General features: G+C 38.3%; 2 protein-coding genes across 3 annotated transcripts in view; one reads left to right on the top strand and one right to left on the bottom strand.

The window, feature by feature from the left end:
• Positions 1-15,529, top strand: part of TRAPPC3L (trafficking protein particle complex subunit 3L) — a 67,087-nt gene extending 51,558 nt beyond the window's left edge. For both annotated transcript variants that reach the window (XM_043999955.1, XM_043999954.1), the window contains 2 exons: positions 12,851-13,036; positions 15,042-15,529. In XM_043999955.1, coding sequence (XP_043855890.1) covers positions 12,851-13,036; positions 15,042-15,161 — 306 coding nt within the window. In that variant the 3' untranslated portion in view covers positions 15,162-15,529. The remainder of the gene's footprint in view (positions 1-12,850; positions 13,037-15,041) is intronic.
• Positions 196-10,216, bottom strand: CALHM5 (calcium homeostasis modulator family member 5). The gene is made up of 2 exons (XM_043999953.1): positions 9,610-10,216; positions 196-1,391 (listed from the first exon to the last, which is right to left on the bottom strand). The coding sequence occupies exons 1-2, from the start codon at positions 10,147-10,149 to the stop codon at positions 1,002-1,004; spliced, it is 930 nt and encodes a 309-aa protein (XP_043855888.1). The 5' UTR covers positions 10,150-10,216; the 3' UTR covers positions 196-1,001.
• Positions 15,530-17,815: the final 2,286 nt, after the last annotated feature.

Below are 17,815 nucleotides of genomic sequence, written 5' to 3'. Positions count from 1 at the left end.
GTTTCAGTTATATCTAACTTTTCATGACCCCATTTAGGGGCAAAGATACTAGAGTGGTTCACTAGTTCCTTCTCTAGCTCATTTTACAGATGAGGAAACTGAGGCAAACAGGGCTAAGTGACTTGCTCGGAGTCACATAGCTAGTAAGTATCTGAGGATAGATTTGAACTCAGGTCTTTCTGACTCCAGGTCCAGTGCTCTATCCACTGTGCCATCTAGCTATCCCCTACACTATACTACCTCTCAATAATAATAGTAATAATAACAACATTGCTGTCAACGACTGATTCCTCCATAATTCTTTATCATTTGCAAATGTATACTCTTATTTGAACTTTTGTAGTAGGCAATACATGTTTTATTATTTTCATTTTGCAGAGAAGGAAACTAAGGTTCAAAGTGATTAAGTGATTTATCCATGATCAGAAAACTACTATAGCAAGTGCCAAGTCATTCAATGAGCACATTTTTATTCCTTGCCAATTATTTATGTTCCAGGCACTCTACTAGGGTCTTAGAACATAAAAAAGACAAAAATAAAATAGTCCCTGCTTTCACACAGCTTTCATTCTGTTAGGGAGAAACATACACATATAAGCAAAAACAAAATATATAAAAAGTAAATACAAGATAATTTTGGAATTATACAAGGCCTCCTGGAAAAGGTGGCACTTGAGGTATCCTTTGAAGGCAATAGAGATTCCAAGACGTGGTGGTGAAGAAGGAGTATATTCCAGGCATGAGAGACAACCTGTAAAGAGGTGGGAGATGGGATGAAATGCATGCAGGACAACAAAAATAGGTCAGTTTGGTGCAAATTGGAGGCAGGAGTTCAACCCTGATCTTTCTAACTCCAGTTAATCTCGATGCAGCTCTAATCATTATACCACACTGCCTCTGAAAAGTTTTTTCGGTTAATGAAATGTGAAGATTCCCCGAATTGTAAGACACAGAGCCTTTGTAAAAATACAAAGAAGGTGGAAATTATGCTTTTCTGAATGCTAGACAATAGCCCTGCTGTCCACAAAGTCCAAAGCTGTCTCTGTGTCTTCACTAATGATTTCCTGCCCGTCTTCCACCACCCGGTGGAGGGTGCTATAGTGTTGCTGAGTTCGGTTGAAGGAGTATAGCTCTGAGGCAGCCTCCCAGGCCTCAAAGGTGGGCATGGGGAAATCACTTGGTTTTTTGTTCTCAAAAAAACATTTTAGGTTCCTCTCACTCAGCCTGGCTGCATAGTCCTGGAAAATTTTCTCAAAATGCTCCTTCTCCTGGTCTGCATATATCTTCCAGAACTTCATCTGAAGATGGCTGATCTTAGATCGGCATCTGACATAGCAGGTGGTGATCAGAGAGAAGAAGGCAGCCATGGAAACCACACACCACCCTAGGATCTTGAACAGAAAATGGAGGAACAGTGAATTTTCAATGATTCGAATTGACATAATCTCAACATATCAGAGACTTAGAACTAGAAAGAAACTTAAAGGTCATCTTGTCCAACTCCATCACTTGGGAGTCTCTGGTTAAATCATGGAATTATAGCTTTAGAGCTGGAAACAACCTCAGAGGTCGTTGTACTAACAACTTGAAACATTTCACAGATGAGGAAACTGAAGCCCAGAAAAATTAAATGACTTGTCACACAGGTATTGAGTAGCAAAGCCAAGAATTGAGCCCAGGCCCTACTGCCCCCCCCCTTTTTTGCGGGGCAATGGGGGTTAAGTGACTTGCCCAGGGTCACACAGCTAGTAAGTGTCAAGTATCTGAGGCTGGATTTGAACTCAGGTCCTCCTGAATCGAGGGCCGGTGCTTTATCCACTATCTGCCCTACGCACACGCACACACACACACACACACACACACACACACACACACACACACTGACTCTTTACACTATACTTTGAATAGGCCATCTGTAGCTAAATGAACTTCACACTTAGAACCCAAGGCCTGAATAATCTAGCTCAGAACTCATGTAACTAAGAGATGGGTAACTAAAGAATCAGCCATAAGTGAAAGAAACTGAGATAAAGTTTCACTGAGATCAAGGTGAGGCAATGTGCCCTCTATAGTCGGTGTTTTATACCATGCACATCACTGATACGAACTCAGGTTACTACACAGGTACAGGTGTTGCTGAAAAGAACCATCAACCACCACCAACAACCATTCCAATTTTATTAATAAAAATATATACTATTGCATTAACAGAAAACAGAAGAGGCTATGGCCACCCCAGTAACTTACCTAATTATCAGCTAAATTGCTCATTTGCTTATCATTGTGGTTTGAGGTCTTTCAGTCAATGTAATAATAGTGTTTTCTTTAACTGTCCTTTTCTAACAAAGGACTTTGATTCAGGAATTGTTTTTTTTAGTGAGGCAATTGGGGTTAAGCGACTTGCCCAGGGTCACACAGCTAGTAAGTGTTAAGTGTCTGAGGCCGGATTTGAACTCAGGTCCTCCTGAATCCAGGGCCGGTGCTCTATCCACTGCGCCATCTAGCTGCCCCATGATTCAGGGATTATTATTCAAAGAAAGCTTTACTGAAGTTGATGCCTTTACCTCAATCTTCACAGTATATAAAATCTGTGTACACTTTGTGTTTAATTTTCATAAAAAGTGTAGTACTAGGAATGAAGAGACAACTAGGTGACCCATAGATGAGAGTGCTTGGCCTGAAGTCAGGAAAATTCATATTCATGAGTTCAAATCCAAGCCTCAGACACTTAACTAGCTGTGTGACCCTGGGCAAATCATTTAACTGTTTGCCTCAGTTCCTCATCTGTAAAATGAGGTGGAGAAGGAAACAGCAAATCACTCCAGTTTCTCTGCCAAGAAAACCCCAAATGTAGCCATGAAGAGTCAGACATGACTAAAATGACTCAACAACAACAACAACAACAAAAATTAGGAATGAGATGGCAGCTATTTTTTCCCTATTCCCTATATTTTCAATATTTTCAAGTCAATAAACTTTTCACATTTCAGTTGCCTGGCATTACACAGTCTGCATCCCCCTCTCTGCCTCCCATTCACCCACCAAGCATAAAGAGTACAATGGTTTTTCTTTGGTAGAGGCTGGCATGTGGTAACTTGACCTTTTTCAGTAAATCCAGTTACATTTTAGTTTCTTGATTATCTTCTGGCACATAGTCTAGCAGATTTCTGCATGTGACATACATGATGGACAGATATAACTAACCGTTACTAGAATGGCTCATAATTGGTTCTTTTGATTTTCTTTTTTATATACTTGTGAAGCACTATTTGTTGTGTAAAAATATTTCAAGGGTATATCCGGAACTTTTGAGTATAGATTTTAGTGTATTAATTAAAAAAAACCCTTCTATTTAATGTACGTAGTTCTTTCCCATCCATCCCCTTCACAGTAGGACAGCAGAGTGGCCTTCTGGGGATGATAATTTTGAATATAAGTGATCAACTGTATTGTTTTTGTCTTAAAATCAACTTTTGTTATTTGTCTTAGTATCTCCAAGTTCTGGCAAAGAGCCTCACTCAAAGTTAGCCCTTAATAAATGCTTCTTGATTGAAAAAATGATTGAAACTACAATCAGAAACCACAATAATATAATTTTTTTGTTTCTCATCAGAATTGCTATTTTATATTCTAGACAGGAGTTCTTAACATTTTTTTGCAACATAGACCCTTTGTCAGTCTAGTGAGGTCTCTGCATGCCTTCTCAGGATAAGATACACACACACACACACACACACACACACATATATATTGGGGGGGACAGGGTAATGAAGGTTAAGTGACTTGCCCAGGGTCACACAGCTAATAAGTGTCAAGTGTCTGAGGCTGGATTTGAACTCAGGTCCTCCTGAATCCAGGGTCAATGCTTTGTCCACTGCACCACCTAGCTGCCCCTAAGGATACTATTTTTAAATACATAAAATAAAATACAAAGGAAACAAAAGGTTAATGAAAAAAATATGTAATTTTTCCCATCTAAGTTCACAAGACTCCTTGAAATTTATACATGGATCCCAAGTTAAGGACCCATGTTTAGACCAACTGCCTGCCCCTTCCTACATTTATAGGTATATGTGATCCCTAGTAGTGTGTCCTAGGGAATATTGGGTCAGCTTTGTAATCAAGAAGACCTGATTTCGAGTCTTATTTCTGATATACACTAGCTATATGTATATTAGGGCAAGTGATATTTTCATTGTGCTAAGTAACTTTCTAGGACTGTAAGTTACAGGTGAGTGAACAATCTGCATCCATGGTAGGCATTTCCGAATGGGAATTCTTCTTAGCAACGAAATCATATTTGCAGAACTCAGCCTCTCTTAAATCCAATTTGTGATCAAGTCATGACATCACCTGGATGTCACTGGTCCTCTTTGAAAACAAAGGACTAACAACAACAATAACAAACTCCTACCATTTCTACTACCCCTCAAAAATGAATCTGAAGCTGAGGAGGCATTAGATATTGATGAATTTTCTTAGCAATAATTTTATTTCCTACAAATGTTTTATTTCTCACATTGCTCTTACTGAAGAGATAACTTCAAAATGGATTTTTAACATGGCATTATATGCTTCCTACTCTGTGAAGAAATAGGTAATAATTATAGGTTGAAAATGCAGTATTCTAGGAGCTAAGAAATTAGGGCAATTGGGTGGTGCAGTGGACAGAGTGCCTGGTCTGGAGTTAGGAAGACTCATCTCCCTGAGTTTAAATCTGACCTCAGATTTGTGACCCTAGCTGTGTGACCCTGGTCAAGTCACAGCTCTCTTAGCTAGAAAAGTCACCAATATCATAAGAGCATCTGTTTAAAAGATGATATTTTCTCTGCCCAGATTTTCTTAGCTCCTTGGTTGCTATGCAGTTATTTTTCATTAACATTTGACTCTTTGTGGTTCCATTTGGGGTTTCCTTGGCCAAGATACTGACATGGTTTGCCATTTCCTTCTTCAGCTCATTTTACAGAGGAGGAAACTAAAGGTGGCAAAAGGGGATAACAACCTGTCTATGTCAAAAGGAGTACACACTAATGAAACCATAGAGTCTTATTTTGGGGGGAGGGGGGCTGGGCAATGAGCATTAAGTGACTTACCCAAGGTCACATAGCTGGTAAGTGTTAAGTGTCTGATGCTGAATTTGAACTCAAGCCCTCCTGAATCCAGGGCCAGTACTTTATCCACTGTACCACCTAACTGCCCCGAAACCATAGTCTTGAAGTACTAAGTAAGTACTTTGTGTTAAGTGACTCATTTAAATAAGTTATTACTAGAGAGAAATGAGATGAACTCAATTATCTATGGCAATGAAAGACATTTACATATTTACAGAGTCTTTGAGGAAAACTGAACTATTGCAGATATAGCTTTTAGCTCTCCCTGATTGCTTTGAAATATTTAATGTCATTTGGAATCATTTGCAAGCATTGTAATTTTGACTTTAACTATAAAGAAAGTTTAGCCTTCTTCCAACTCATTTATTATTTGTTTGTTTTTATGCTTTTATCTCAGGAGCTCATTCGACATCTCCATCGCTAACAGAGCTCTTTCTAACATCTCTCACCCTAACTCTAACCCTAATTCTTTATCTATCAAATCCCCTATTTTAATCCATTTTTTATCAGACCCCTACCCACTACCCAGGGGTAAGCATGAGAGAGCTGATTATTAAATTTTTACTGTGAGCATTTACACTTTAGAAATTGACAGATGCTACGATTCAGGGCTTAATACATTGGTATTTTTTATTGTCTAGACAGGAATGTGATGGAGAAAATAGTAATCACACGGATTAAACTTAAAAGTGTGTCCTTCCTGCATTTATTTTTTGGTGAAATGTTTGTTAAACATTTAGCAGCATACCCAGCTGGCCTGATCTACACATAGCCATTTCAGACCTCTATTGGACCTCACATGCCTTTCTAGCTCATACCTATTGGATACCCACTGCATGGCTTCTGATTCCTAATTCTAACCTGACATTTTAGTTCAGAGGCTATTCCCAAAGGGACCTTTGGAAATTCTGTACACTGATCTCCAAACTAAATTAATTTCCTCCTATAAACCCTAATATATCCACAGAACAATACCATGCCATATCTCAAGCATTAGTTTCAATATTCTAACCATGACCACCTTACCAGCATTGCTAGCAAGTAACCAATGGAAGGACTTCAGCTTTAACCCTCTGTTCTCCTTGGTGAAGGTACTGACAAACAGACACATTAGAAATATGAAGAACTGGGGAAATAAAGGAGAGTTTGAAAAAAAATGAGGCCTGTTAATACACAAATGGGATCATTCATCTTTGACTTATGGGGATGTGTCTAGAATTTCCTTAGAGCTATTTCAAAAGCAAAAGCAATACACAAAAAAATAACAAAGAAACAAAACCCAAACCCCACAATAACCCATCAACAAATAATTAGAAGAGTTTCCCCTTGATTGACAGTTCAGTATTGTTGTATGGCTGTGAGTCATGGGAGAATTGAAAAAGGTAGGGGGGGTGGAGAGGTGAATAGCTCTCTTCAGATATTAGAAAGGCTATGTTGTTGGAGAGAGATGAGATTGGAAGCAGAATAGTATAGTGGAAAGATCTGAGTTTCAATCCCTCTTTTGACATGTGACCTTAGGCAAGTCATTTACCTCCCTGTTATTTCAGTCTCTTCATCTATGAGATAAAGGGGTTGGATAGATTACTCCACTTTGCATCTGCTGCTCTGCCTGGTTCAGTTTCACAGAACAAGATGGCCTGACAGGATAAACTCATCACTTCTAATCTCATCATCCTGCTGCTAATCCAAACCTTGATTGAAACTGCCTCTCTCAGTGTCCTCTCCACTCTATTTGGAGGGCTGGAGGGCGGTGTATCAAACTTCCCCCAATGCCTTACTTTATTTTTCATTTTTTATATTTTATTTATTTATTTATTTCAGGGCAATGAGGATTAAGTGACTTGCCCAGGGTCACACAGCTAGGAAGTGTCAAGTGTCTGAGGCCGGATTTGAACTGTGGTCCTCCTGAATTCAGGGCTGGTATTTTATCCACTGTGCCATCTAGCTGCCCCAAATGCCTTACTTTATAAAAGGCAGATACTGGACTCTTAGATCACTTCACTTTGCATCTGCTGCCCTGCCTGGTTTCAGCTCTAGAACAAGATTCCCCACCCCCCCACCCCTGCTTTCCTGCCTCCTTTTGTGTGTTTTCTTCCTCCATCAGCTCCTTGAAGTCAGGAACTATCTTTCTTTTTATTAATTATAAACCCAGAGCTTAACACAATGCCTGGCACACAATAGGCACTTAAAGAATATTGATTGGATTGGATTCTAGCTTTATATCTATGTTTTTAAGGAGGTAATTAGGGTTAAGTGACTTGCCCAGGGTTACATAGCTAGTAAGAGTCTGAGGCCAGATTTGAACTCAGGTCCTTCTGACTTCAGGAATAGTGCTCTATCCACTGTGCCACCTAGATGCCCCTTGTATCTATGATTCTATGAATTTGTTCCATTTGTTCCCATAGCGAAAAGCTCAGAGAAATAGGTAGAAGTTTTCAAAGGAGAAAATTGCACTTTGACATCTGGATCAACTTCCTAACTATTTGAGTTTTCCCAAAGTGGAATGTGCTGCCTCTGAAGGTGGTGGGGTCCACCTCGTGGGAGATTTGAAAGCAGAAAATGCATAACCACTTGTTGGGTACATTATATTAGGCATTCCCTTTCACTCTGGGTTCAACTAGATAGTCACTGAGTTTTCTCTTCTAGTTCTCAAATTCTATAATTACAATGCAACAGAAAGCAGGTTACAACATTAAGAAAAAAAAGAATTATGAAGAAACAGAGGGAAAATGTCATCAAAGGAATGAGCAAAGGTGACCTGGTCATGTGATAAAAGCAAAGGGTAACAGAGACATAAAAAAGATTGTGTTTTACATTATTGGAGGGAAGATCTACATTGATGAAATCCCACATCCACTTGAATATTTGAATCTACTGGAAGGATGAAGCTAGGAGTAGGTCACAAGTAAATTATTAAGGCAACAAGCACTTATTAAACATCTATTATATATCAGGCATTTGTAATTACATAAGCTGTTGGTTATGAACTCTCCAATTCACAACATCTTCAAGTAAAGACAGATTTCGTGGGAAGCGAATATCTATTATATATTGGATATACTAGTGGTGGTAGTTTGTGAAAAATACTGCAGGTTATGGTTTGAGGCTTATTAATTTAAGAAAAGATCATAGCCACATTGACAAACTTTTGTAAAGATACATGTTTTTTGGAGTCAGATTTCACGAATGATGATTAATGGGACAAACCCAAGAGATCTCAATTACCAGCCTTTAGTGTAAAAGCTGACAGCACTTCTCACATGCTGTTTTTCTACCCCGTTGGTAATTTTGGCACAGGAATGCAAAGTTCAGTTCCTGTTTGCGCTCCACAAACAGGAAGTCAAGCTGCATTTGTCTGTGATCTGGTGCAGACTGTGCACATCTGCTTGATGTTCTTGCACTTTCAAGAACCTCCTTCAGCTTTCTCTATGTGAAGGGAGAAGCCAAAAATCATTAGGTTAATATACTCTCATTTTCTGTACCATCAGGCAACATTTCAAATTTCTTGTTTCCCAATGCAGTTCCCCTGGAATAAAATTTAGAAGTGTAGTCAATCCCCCTGCTCCATAGAGACTAATATTTCCTTTCTTTGGAGGCTATTTAAATAGCCCTTGTTTCCTGTACTTAAAACAGCATGGGGATATCAGCTCATTCAAGGGATGTTGAATAATGTTTCTACGGTTTTCTTTGTTGTTGAAATTCATGATTTAGATGAAAAGAGCATTCAGAGTAAGAGATCTGACCCAGCATTGGAAAGGTACCTTTTCATTTGGCTCAACTCCATGACAATAACTAAACAGACTCCAGATAAGCTTTTTCTGAGAAGCTAGCTTTTAAAAAAAGAAATGTATAGTTGAAAGCCAACAGTTTCCATTTACAAACTCTGCCATTAACACTAATTCCTGCCATGTTTCACAGTTAGGTATTATTAACACAATAAACCCACAGAGGTTGCTACAAAGTTTGGGGCATTTAAGTTTAAATAGCTTAAAACTGGACTGAGACTAGGGAACACCCTGTACATGACAGATAGTATGTCTTCTTTTCAGAAAGGGGAAAGACACCATGCAAACAACAAATTGTAATTGTAATTGATGCTGGGCCATCTGGCCCTCTAAGAAACTTTATGAGAATTTGTCTTTTTGCTGCATCTTATTGACATTTCTACATATTTCCATGACTCTAAGACTCAAATGAGATCATAAAAAAGACTAAGCATCATCTGCAAAGAGAACAAACAGAATGAATCCATTGAACCAAGGTACTGAGAGGAGAATAAAAAAATTTTTTTTTAATCTTACCTGAGGGGGCAGCGAGGTGGCACAGTGGATAGAACACCAGCCCTGAGATCAGGAGGACCTGAGTTCAAATCCGGCTTCAGACACTTAACACTTACTAGCTGTGTGACCCTGGGCAAGTCACTTAACCCCAATTGCCTCACAAAAACAAACAAACAAACAAAAACAAAAAACAAATTTCCAAAAAAAAAAAATCTTACCTGAGACTGTGCTTGTAGAGTTAGCTTCAGTTCATGGGTGTCTGCAGAGGACATGCTTGTTTTGCCACAAGCTACTTTGTGCAGCTCATTCCAGCACTCAGAGGACTTGTCCTTGCAAATCATCTTCAGGAACAGTTCATTCTTAGTGCCACTCATGGCACATTCATAAAAGGTCCCATTGAGCAAAGCCACAGAAAGCCACATCATAGGGGCCACCAGGGCATTTAAAGTGATCTGGCCAAAGACATAAAAGAAATGGCAGCTGTTCCCCTTGGGGAAGATTTTTCTGGGGTTCACACAGCAGCCTGTGAAGAGTCTCCACATCTTGCTATTTAAAAAGTAGCCAATGATCAGTAACACCCAGGCTGGGGCAAGGAGAAAGACCAATCCATAGGTAAAGTTTTCTGTGCTACATGGACATCTGAAAGCAACAACTGAGAAGAGCCGTTCACCTCCTAGCGTAAGCAAAGCCATAAAGCTGTAACCAATGACATTTTTCTGATTAGTGAGGAATTTTAAAATGTTCTGAATCCCATCCATATTTCAAATTCACAGAAGGGTGGGAGGAGGCGTTTCGTGCTGAGCAGAAAGCTGGTGTCCCAGTTTGCAGTAGGGAGGAGCTTGTCTTCAGAAATAGTAGTCTTGTTTCTTTCTCAGATTTGGTACAGCCCTCAGATAAGGAAACAATGTCATTCACCAAGAATGGATATTCCTAAGTGAACATGTTCAGATATTGCCTCCTGCTGGTAGAAATATTTCCCTCTAACTAAAGTGAAAGCCAGCTGAAGTCCAGCCAAGTCAAAAGCTCACAGAAGAATAGAAGTGGAATGACTCTAAATACAGTGGAATCACAGTAATGGCTTTTTTTGGAAAGGGAAATAGAGAAGCGTACACTTATATAATAATCCTAGGAATTTTCCAGCTGTGTAGGCATTGACACACGCAGAAATCATTTTCAAATACTTCATTGCAAGCCAAAATCCAAGCCTGGAATATCTTAATTGATTTTCCTTTAGTAATTTAAGATTTGAAAGAGAAGGGAATGTTTTTAAGTCCTCTCAAACTGCATTGGTTTAGATATTTGAACCAAATGCTGTTATTTTGAGGTTTTTAATCTATAGCTATAAAAATCTTAAGAACATGCAAATGGATTAAAAGAAGGGGATGTATATTGGAGTGAAGAAAAGCGGGGTTTAATAACCAAATTCTGTATGTGCAAAACCATCTTGATTTTAGTCTTTTGTAAAACGTGCCTGATACTCCTTAAAATGAAATGTTTCAGACCCCAAATTTAAAGAGACAATAGCTGTTTGAGCTCTGAACAAAGCTTGGGTGCCTTTGAGATGTAAATTAATTGAGAACAAAAGGATCTGATTTCTCCATCCACTATTCAGGTTTTGATTCTTTGATCAATCTGGCATTTCATTGGTGTGGAGCCTTCTTGCACTGATAAAAATCACAATTCCCTTGGGCTTCCCTCATCCCATGTGCTCTTTATCCATGTCTTTCTGTAAAGCCTTCAGTAAAGATCTTCCTGATTTGCTGGAGGCCTTCCTCTAAACCTTTTAATGTGTCAGAGGTGCTCGTGTACCACCTGAGCTCTCTATTTGTTGTCTTGAATTCTTGCTGTATGACTTTCCTCAGTAATATCTTTTCATGCCACTTCTCACATGCAAGCGATCATTAGAAATACATTCTACATGAGTTAAATTAAAATGGATGAAACCCCTTAGCAAATGACAGCAGATCACCATGAAGAATGATCCTAAGGTGTAGATTGTTTATAGCTTACTATGTAAAAGAAGCCTTGCTTCTTGGAGGGTGAAGACTTGAGTTCAGGTGCCCAGCTATAGCTACAGCATCTCACAGGAAGAAAGCAAATCTTAGAGACCATCTTTGTTGTTGTTTTAACCATTTTTCAGTTGTATGTAATTCTTTGTCACCCCTTTCTAGTGTTTTTCTTGGCAAAGATACTTGGAGTGGTTTGTCATTTCCTTCTCCAGCTTATTTTACAGATGAGGCAACTGAGGCAAACAGTAGTTAAGTGACTTGTCCAAAACCATCCAAGGAAAGTGGCAGAACTGGAATTCAAACTCAGTTCCTCTGAATCCAAACCTACAAAATTTTCATCCAATATATCATTTCCATGCTAATAGAAGCCCCCTGAGGGTAATGATTTAGATCAAAAGAGTAATTTTTGTTAGGGACTTGTAGACATTCTTTCAGGCCAGTGAAGGGCATGATTGGGGGCAGTAGGAACATGAAAGGAGCTTTTTAGGACTTCTTAAATCACACTTTGAAGACAGCTCCCTATTCCACATATATTCAATGCCAGCCTTGGCCATCTTCCTTAGAAGGGGGTCCTTTCAGACATTTTGTTTTGATTTCAAGCTATTTCATTTTTTAGAAGGAACACACACTTTTAAGAATTCATCTTTTTCACGGCAGCTAGGTGGCACAGTGGATAAAGCACCGACCCTGGATTCAGGAGGACCTGAGTTCAAATCCAGCATCAGCAACTTGACACACTTAATAGCTGTGTGACCCTGGGCAAATCACTTAACCCTCAGTGCCCTGCAAGAAAAAGAAAAGAATTCATCTTTTTCATATTAAGTTCTTTAAACTGTACATAACCAAATTTTCCTCCCCTTTCACCTGCATTCTCTTGGGCATCCAGGGAAGATGTCTCCTGTGCTTTTATGAAGAAGGTTAAGGTGGCTAACAGGAAAGCATTTCCTATGACAGAAGCACACCCAAAAGCCTACAGTGCTATACTATTTGTATCAATGAGTTTCTATACTTAAAAAGAGATGGCCCTAATCTCTGCTTCAAGGAGAATTCTCTCAGAAAACCATTCGTTTTGATTTTTTAAAATACATTAAGATTGAGCTACATATTTAGTACAAAATATGCTTCCCATACTTTTAATATATTTGTTATATCTTATTTTCATGGCCTGGTTATAGTATTTTTGTAGTCATTCCACTCTGAAATGTTGTTGAACAATTAAGGAGAATTTCAAAATTTGGAAAAATTGAATTCCTTTCCAGAGATTATTTAGAGAATTAATTTCATCATAAAGCATTTTCTCATAGCCCATGAAAAAGGTAACTCCATTGGTTTCCTACTCTAGACAGTCAATGACATTACTAACATGCCGATAGAAACCTGAGAAGTAAAATCTAAGTTATTTGTTCTAGCCAAAATTTCCACAAAAATTATATATTTCCTCCCTTTTCAGGTTGCTTTCAAGATGTACCTGGGAATCACACCTAGTGTGACCCGTAACGAATCAAGTAGAAATGAATTCTCTCTAATTCTGGACAAGAATCCTTTGGTGGAGTTTGTGGAGGAGCTCCCAGCTGGACGATCTTCTCTTTGTTACTGTAATTTGCTGTGTGGAGTCATTAGAGGTGCCCTGGAAATGGTAAAGCACACCACTGATTTTTTCCTGGCTAGAGACATAGCAGTCTATCATACAATAATTAATCTGTGTGTTCTAATGAGAGATGGGCACAGAAAGTCATATAACTGATCAAATAGCATAGACAACCAGGCAGCTAGGTGGCGCAGTGGATAAAGCACCGGCCCTGGATTCAGGAGGACCCGAGTTCAAATTCGGCCTTGGACACTTGACACTTACTAGCTATGTGGCCCTGGGCAAGTCACTTAACCCTCATTGCCCCTCAAAAACAAAACAAAACAAAACAAAAAGCATAGACAACCCCAAACTCATTTACTGTCATTTCTACAAACATGCCCTTCCATATCCAGAATCTGCCTAGGTTGGCCCTAAGATAAATATCCTTGGGATCAGTGAGAGGTAACAGGAAGAAGCTAGGAAATTGATGAACAGAAGGAAGTGATTCTTGGACCTAACTTGTCCAGGAGGAGAGAAGGCTCCAGGTTTCATGAAGAATAGAGAGTGGAATAGACAATAGGAGTTCATGAGGCAAGCTAACACCAAGCTTTATATGGCAGCAAATGTCAATGTGACTAACCTGCACCAACTCAAAGATCATAGAAATCAGAGTTGAAAGAGAATTTAAAGGTCATCCCATCCTGCCTCCTTGTTCTAGAAATGAGGATACTGAGGTCCAAAGAGATTAACTTGTTCCAGTTCACACTGCTAGTAAATGTCTGACTTGAGATATGAGCCCAAGTTTGTTAACTCCAAATTTGAAGCTTCTCTTTCAATAATGTCATAGTATTGCTCAACTCGAAAATTATGACCTGCTGATGGCAGGTTGGTAGTATGTGTTAACTTTATATGAGAAGGCAAAGAAACACTGGCTTATCTGAATAGATATGAATGAATACAAGAAGATGTACATTATAATTGCATATTTAAGTACTTCAAAAAAGAAAACAGTCTTAGAAAGGAAACAAATCTTGAGTATAAAATATTTTTGTAACTTTAATCTTTACTTTTATATTCATAATTTATTAGACATTTCAATGCTCTCAAAGACTTAAAGTCTTTAAACTACTATATCATTTGACTTATGACAAAATGATTTATAGCAAATTAAAATGAAAAATCATCATTAAAGTCTTCATTTCTCCACAAAAGGCCTACCTTGAACTAGTATCATATTTCCAATTAAAATAACTTAATTACTACCTGATAAACATGCTTATTCTAAATGGTCGCTTTTTTATTTTTTGGTAAGCTGGAAATCTTGGGAAGTGTAGAAGTATAACTGATGAAAACATGTAAAGAAAAAAAAACCCTATGTGTTAACTTTATAGCTCTCTCCCCAGTCCCCATAGACATAATTTTCCCTAATTCTTACTCTTAGCCAGCTGCTATTACAGATCCTCAATCCTTTTTTTTTTTTTTGGCACGTCAATGAGGGTTAAGTGATTTACCTAGGGTTCTTATGATTGCATCTTTTTGTTTGTTTCTTTTTGTGTGTGTGGACAATGAGGGTTAAGTGACTTGCCCAGGGTCACAGTGTCTGAGGCTATTACACATCCTGAGAAACCGAGATTAATTTATTTCTGATCCCAAGAGATTCAGATTAGGATTAGGGTTGCCTAGAGGAAGAGAGAAGATAATTTCTGCTTTAGAGTGGAAAAGCCCTATGAAATACCTAGAGCTCCAGATCCAGGGTCATTCATAGCTCCAAGTTCAATTTTGACTCAATTTTGGGGATATGGATCCATTCTGACATAGAGCCACAGCAACACACAATTGGCCTGAACCAAACCCACAGGAATGGCCTCATATGGGTCCAAATCTCTGGTTTTACCTCAGAACCATTCTAGATTTTCCTGGTCTTGTTGACTAATATATAACTTGCACTCTCGCTTTCATTTTCCCATAAAGAAATATATACTCCTCATTGGAGAAATGAAAACTGAGTAAGAAGATGGGAGGGGAGTGGGTTAAAAAGAAAATGACTCAACCCTGGGGTTTTCTCTTCTAGATTCATTTGACTGCTGATGTTACATTCTTGCAAGACAGACTTAAAGGCGACAAAGTTACAGAAATAGGAATAACATTCCTGAAGAAGTTGGAGGAGAAAAAATACAGACGGAAAAAATGAAGAACAACATACAAAAGCCACAGGAAGTCAGTTTGGGAGTGGCTAATAGCTGACTATATATGGCCCTGTAGTTTTGATCTTGCTAAAGTCATGCAAGCTTTTAAAAAAGCATCATAACTTAGTCAGAAAAACAAGGAATTGCTTGATACCAGGTATCACAAGACCTTTTTTTCTGCTTATAAACTTACATTTTCTCCCAATCTGCAGAACCAAAGATCTTTTAAAATAAGTAATTCATTATGTAATATAGCAAGCATGAATTCCTCAATATTACACAATTCTACCTAGTCATTCCATACTTGTAAGGAATGAAAAAATGATAAATAGTTTACACATCTCCTCTTATTGAGCACACGGGGGAAATTAGATATTACTGGGCTTATCTTTTTTTTTTTTTTCATCCCAAGGGCTTAGTACAGTTCCTGGCACATAGTAAGTGCTTAATAAATGTTTGTTGATTTACTGACTGATGTTTTCTACTATTTTGTATCAACAATCAGTGAAAAATTATTAAACAAGATGCTGGGGATTTGAGTGCAAAGAACGAAACAATGTCTACTCACAAGGTGCTTATGTTCTAATGGAGAAGACAAAGAATACACATGTAAATATATGCAGCCTAAATCAAAAGTGAGTAGTTTGAGGAGAGCCCTAAAATTTGGGGAGAACAGGAAAGACTTCCTGTATAAAGTGTTTGAATTGCACCTTAAGTAGGAGGAAGAGCATTCCAGGTATGTTAGTGTAAAAATACAGAGAGGAGAGATGGAGCAACATGGGTAAGGAACAAAGAGAATCAATGTATCAGGTCCTCTGTGGTAACACTGCCAAAGATGAAACACTTTCCCAGTGTTTTAGGGAGTTGATAATGGGATTTAAGACTTCTTCCCTTTTGGTTACTCTTTGTGACCCCATTTGGGGTTTTCTTGGCAGAGACACTGGAGTGGTTCCCCATTTCCTTCTTCAACTTATTTTAAAGGTGAGGAAACTGAGGCAAAGAAGGTTAAGTGACTTGCCCAGGGTCACACAGACAGTAAATGTCCAAGTCCAGATTCAAACTCATGAAGACAAGTCTTCCTGATTCCAAGACCAATGTTCTATCCACTGTGCCACTTAGTTGCTCCATTCTTCCTTATAGTTTACTTAATTTCATTAACCAACTAAAGTGGTATTCAATTTGCATGTTTCAAAGGCATGTTACTTTGTCAATGTCCTCTTTAGAATGTATCCATTCCAAGACTATTCGGAAATGACATTCATCTATTAGGTAATTTTTAGGTGTTTTCATAGGATCATAGATTTGGAGATGGAAGGATCTGAGGCCACTTAGTCCAACCCCTTCATTTTATAGATGACAAAACTGAGGCCTAGGGAGGAGTTCACATTTTATTGTTGTTCAGTTGTTTTTCAGTGTTGTCCAACTCTTCATGACCCCATTTGGGGTTTTCTTGGCAAAGATACTAAGATGTTTTGCCATTTCCTTCTCCAGCTCATTTTACAGATGAGGGCACACATACACAGTGTAGGTCAAAACTCATGAAGGGGTTACAATATTTAATAACTATTTTATTTGTTTTAAATTTATAATACCTTAGCATCATATACAGTATATACAGGAAAAGAATTTACATTGTGTGTAAAAAATCAAATCTCATAAATGATGAAAAATAAAAATAATTTTCAAAAAGTTATTAAAACATTGTGACAGGGGCCAGCTAGGTGGTGCAGTGGATAAAGCAGTGGCCCTGGATTCAGAAGGACCTGAGTTCAAATTTGACCTCAGACCCTTGACACTAGTTGTGTGACCCTGGGCAAATCACTTAACCCCCATTGCCTCACCAAAAAAAACCCACAAAAAAACATTTTGCCATTTGGCCTACCCCATGTATACATATGTGTGTATGTCTATGTGTATATATGTATATACACAAATATTTATATTTTTAATATATGTATGTACATATATGTGTGTATGTGTGTAACTTGCTCCCAACCAAGCTAACTTGTAGTGTCTACATGATCTTCTTCCTACTCTCTACATAAATAGGCCAGATCTTATCTTATATCTAGCCATATAACCCACAAACTACATTTGAATATTTGTTATTGTTCAGTTGCATCTGACTCTTCATGACCCTATTTATAGTTTTCTTGTCAAAGATATTGGAGTGGTTTGCTATTTCCTTCTTCATCTCATTCTGCAGGAGGAAACTGAGGCAAACAGGATTAAGTGACTTGCCCAGGGTCACAAAACTCTTAAGTTTCTGAGGCCAGATGTGAACTCAGGGAGATGTCATCCTGACTCCAGGCCCAGTAGTCCAGCTACCATGCTACCTAACTGCCCTTTACATGTAAATATCATGTCTATGTCTGTATATATATATATATATATATATATATATATATATATACATACACGTACACACATGTATGTGTGTATATATATACATAATCTATAGAAAACAAATGTTTGTAGAATAAACACAAATATAAGATAGTTAAATACAAGGGAGTTAAGGAGGGAGGGCAGTAGTAGTTGGAGAAATCAGAAAAGGCAGCATGCCTGAAATGAATCTTGAAGGAAATTAAAGATTGGATGAGTTAGGAATTAGAAGGGCATGCCTTCTAGGCATGGGCAATGACCAATGTAAGGGCAA

Source organism: Dromiciops gliroides, chromosome 4 (genome assembly GCF_019393635.1).
Source record: "Dromiciops gliroides isolate mDroGli1 chromosome 4, mDroGli1.pri, whole genome shotgun sequence".
Classification (NCBI taxonomy): Eukaryota; Metazoa; Chordata; class Mammalia; order Microbiotheria; family Microbiotheriidae; genus Dromiciops; species Dromiciops gliroides.
Note: the sequence above shows the minus strand (reverse complement) of the source record. Positions and strands in the feature narration are given on the sequence as shown.

Bases quoted from the DNA above. Each gene is read 5' to 3' on its own strand.
- CALHM5 (XM_043999953.1), bottom strand. From the start codon at position 10,149: ATGGATGGGATTCAGAACATTTTAAAATTCCTCACTAATCAGAAAAAT. The intron at 1,392-9,609 runs GTAAGATTTTTT...TTTCTGTTCAAG, and splicing joins CTCTACAAGCACAGTCTCAG to ATCCTAGGGTGGTGTGTGGT.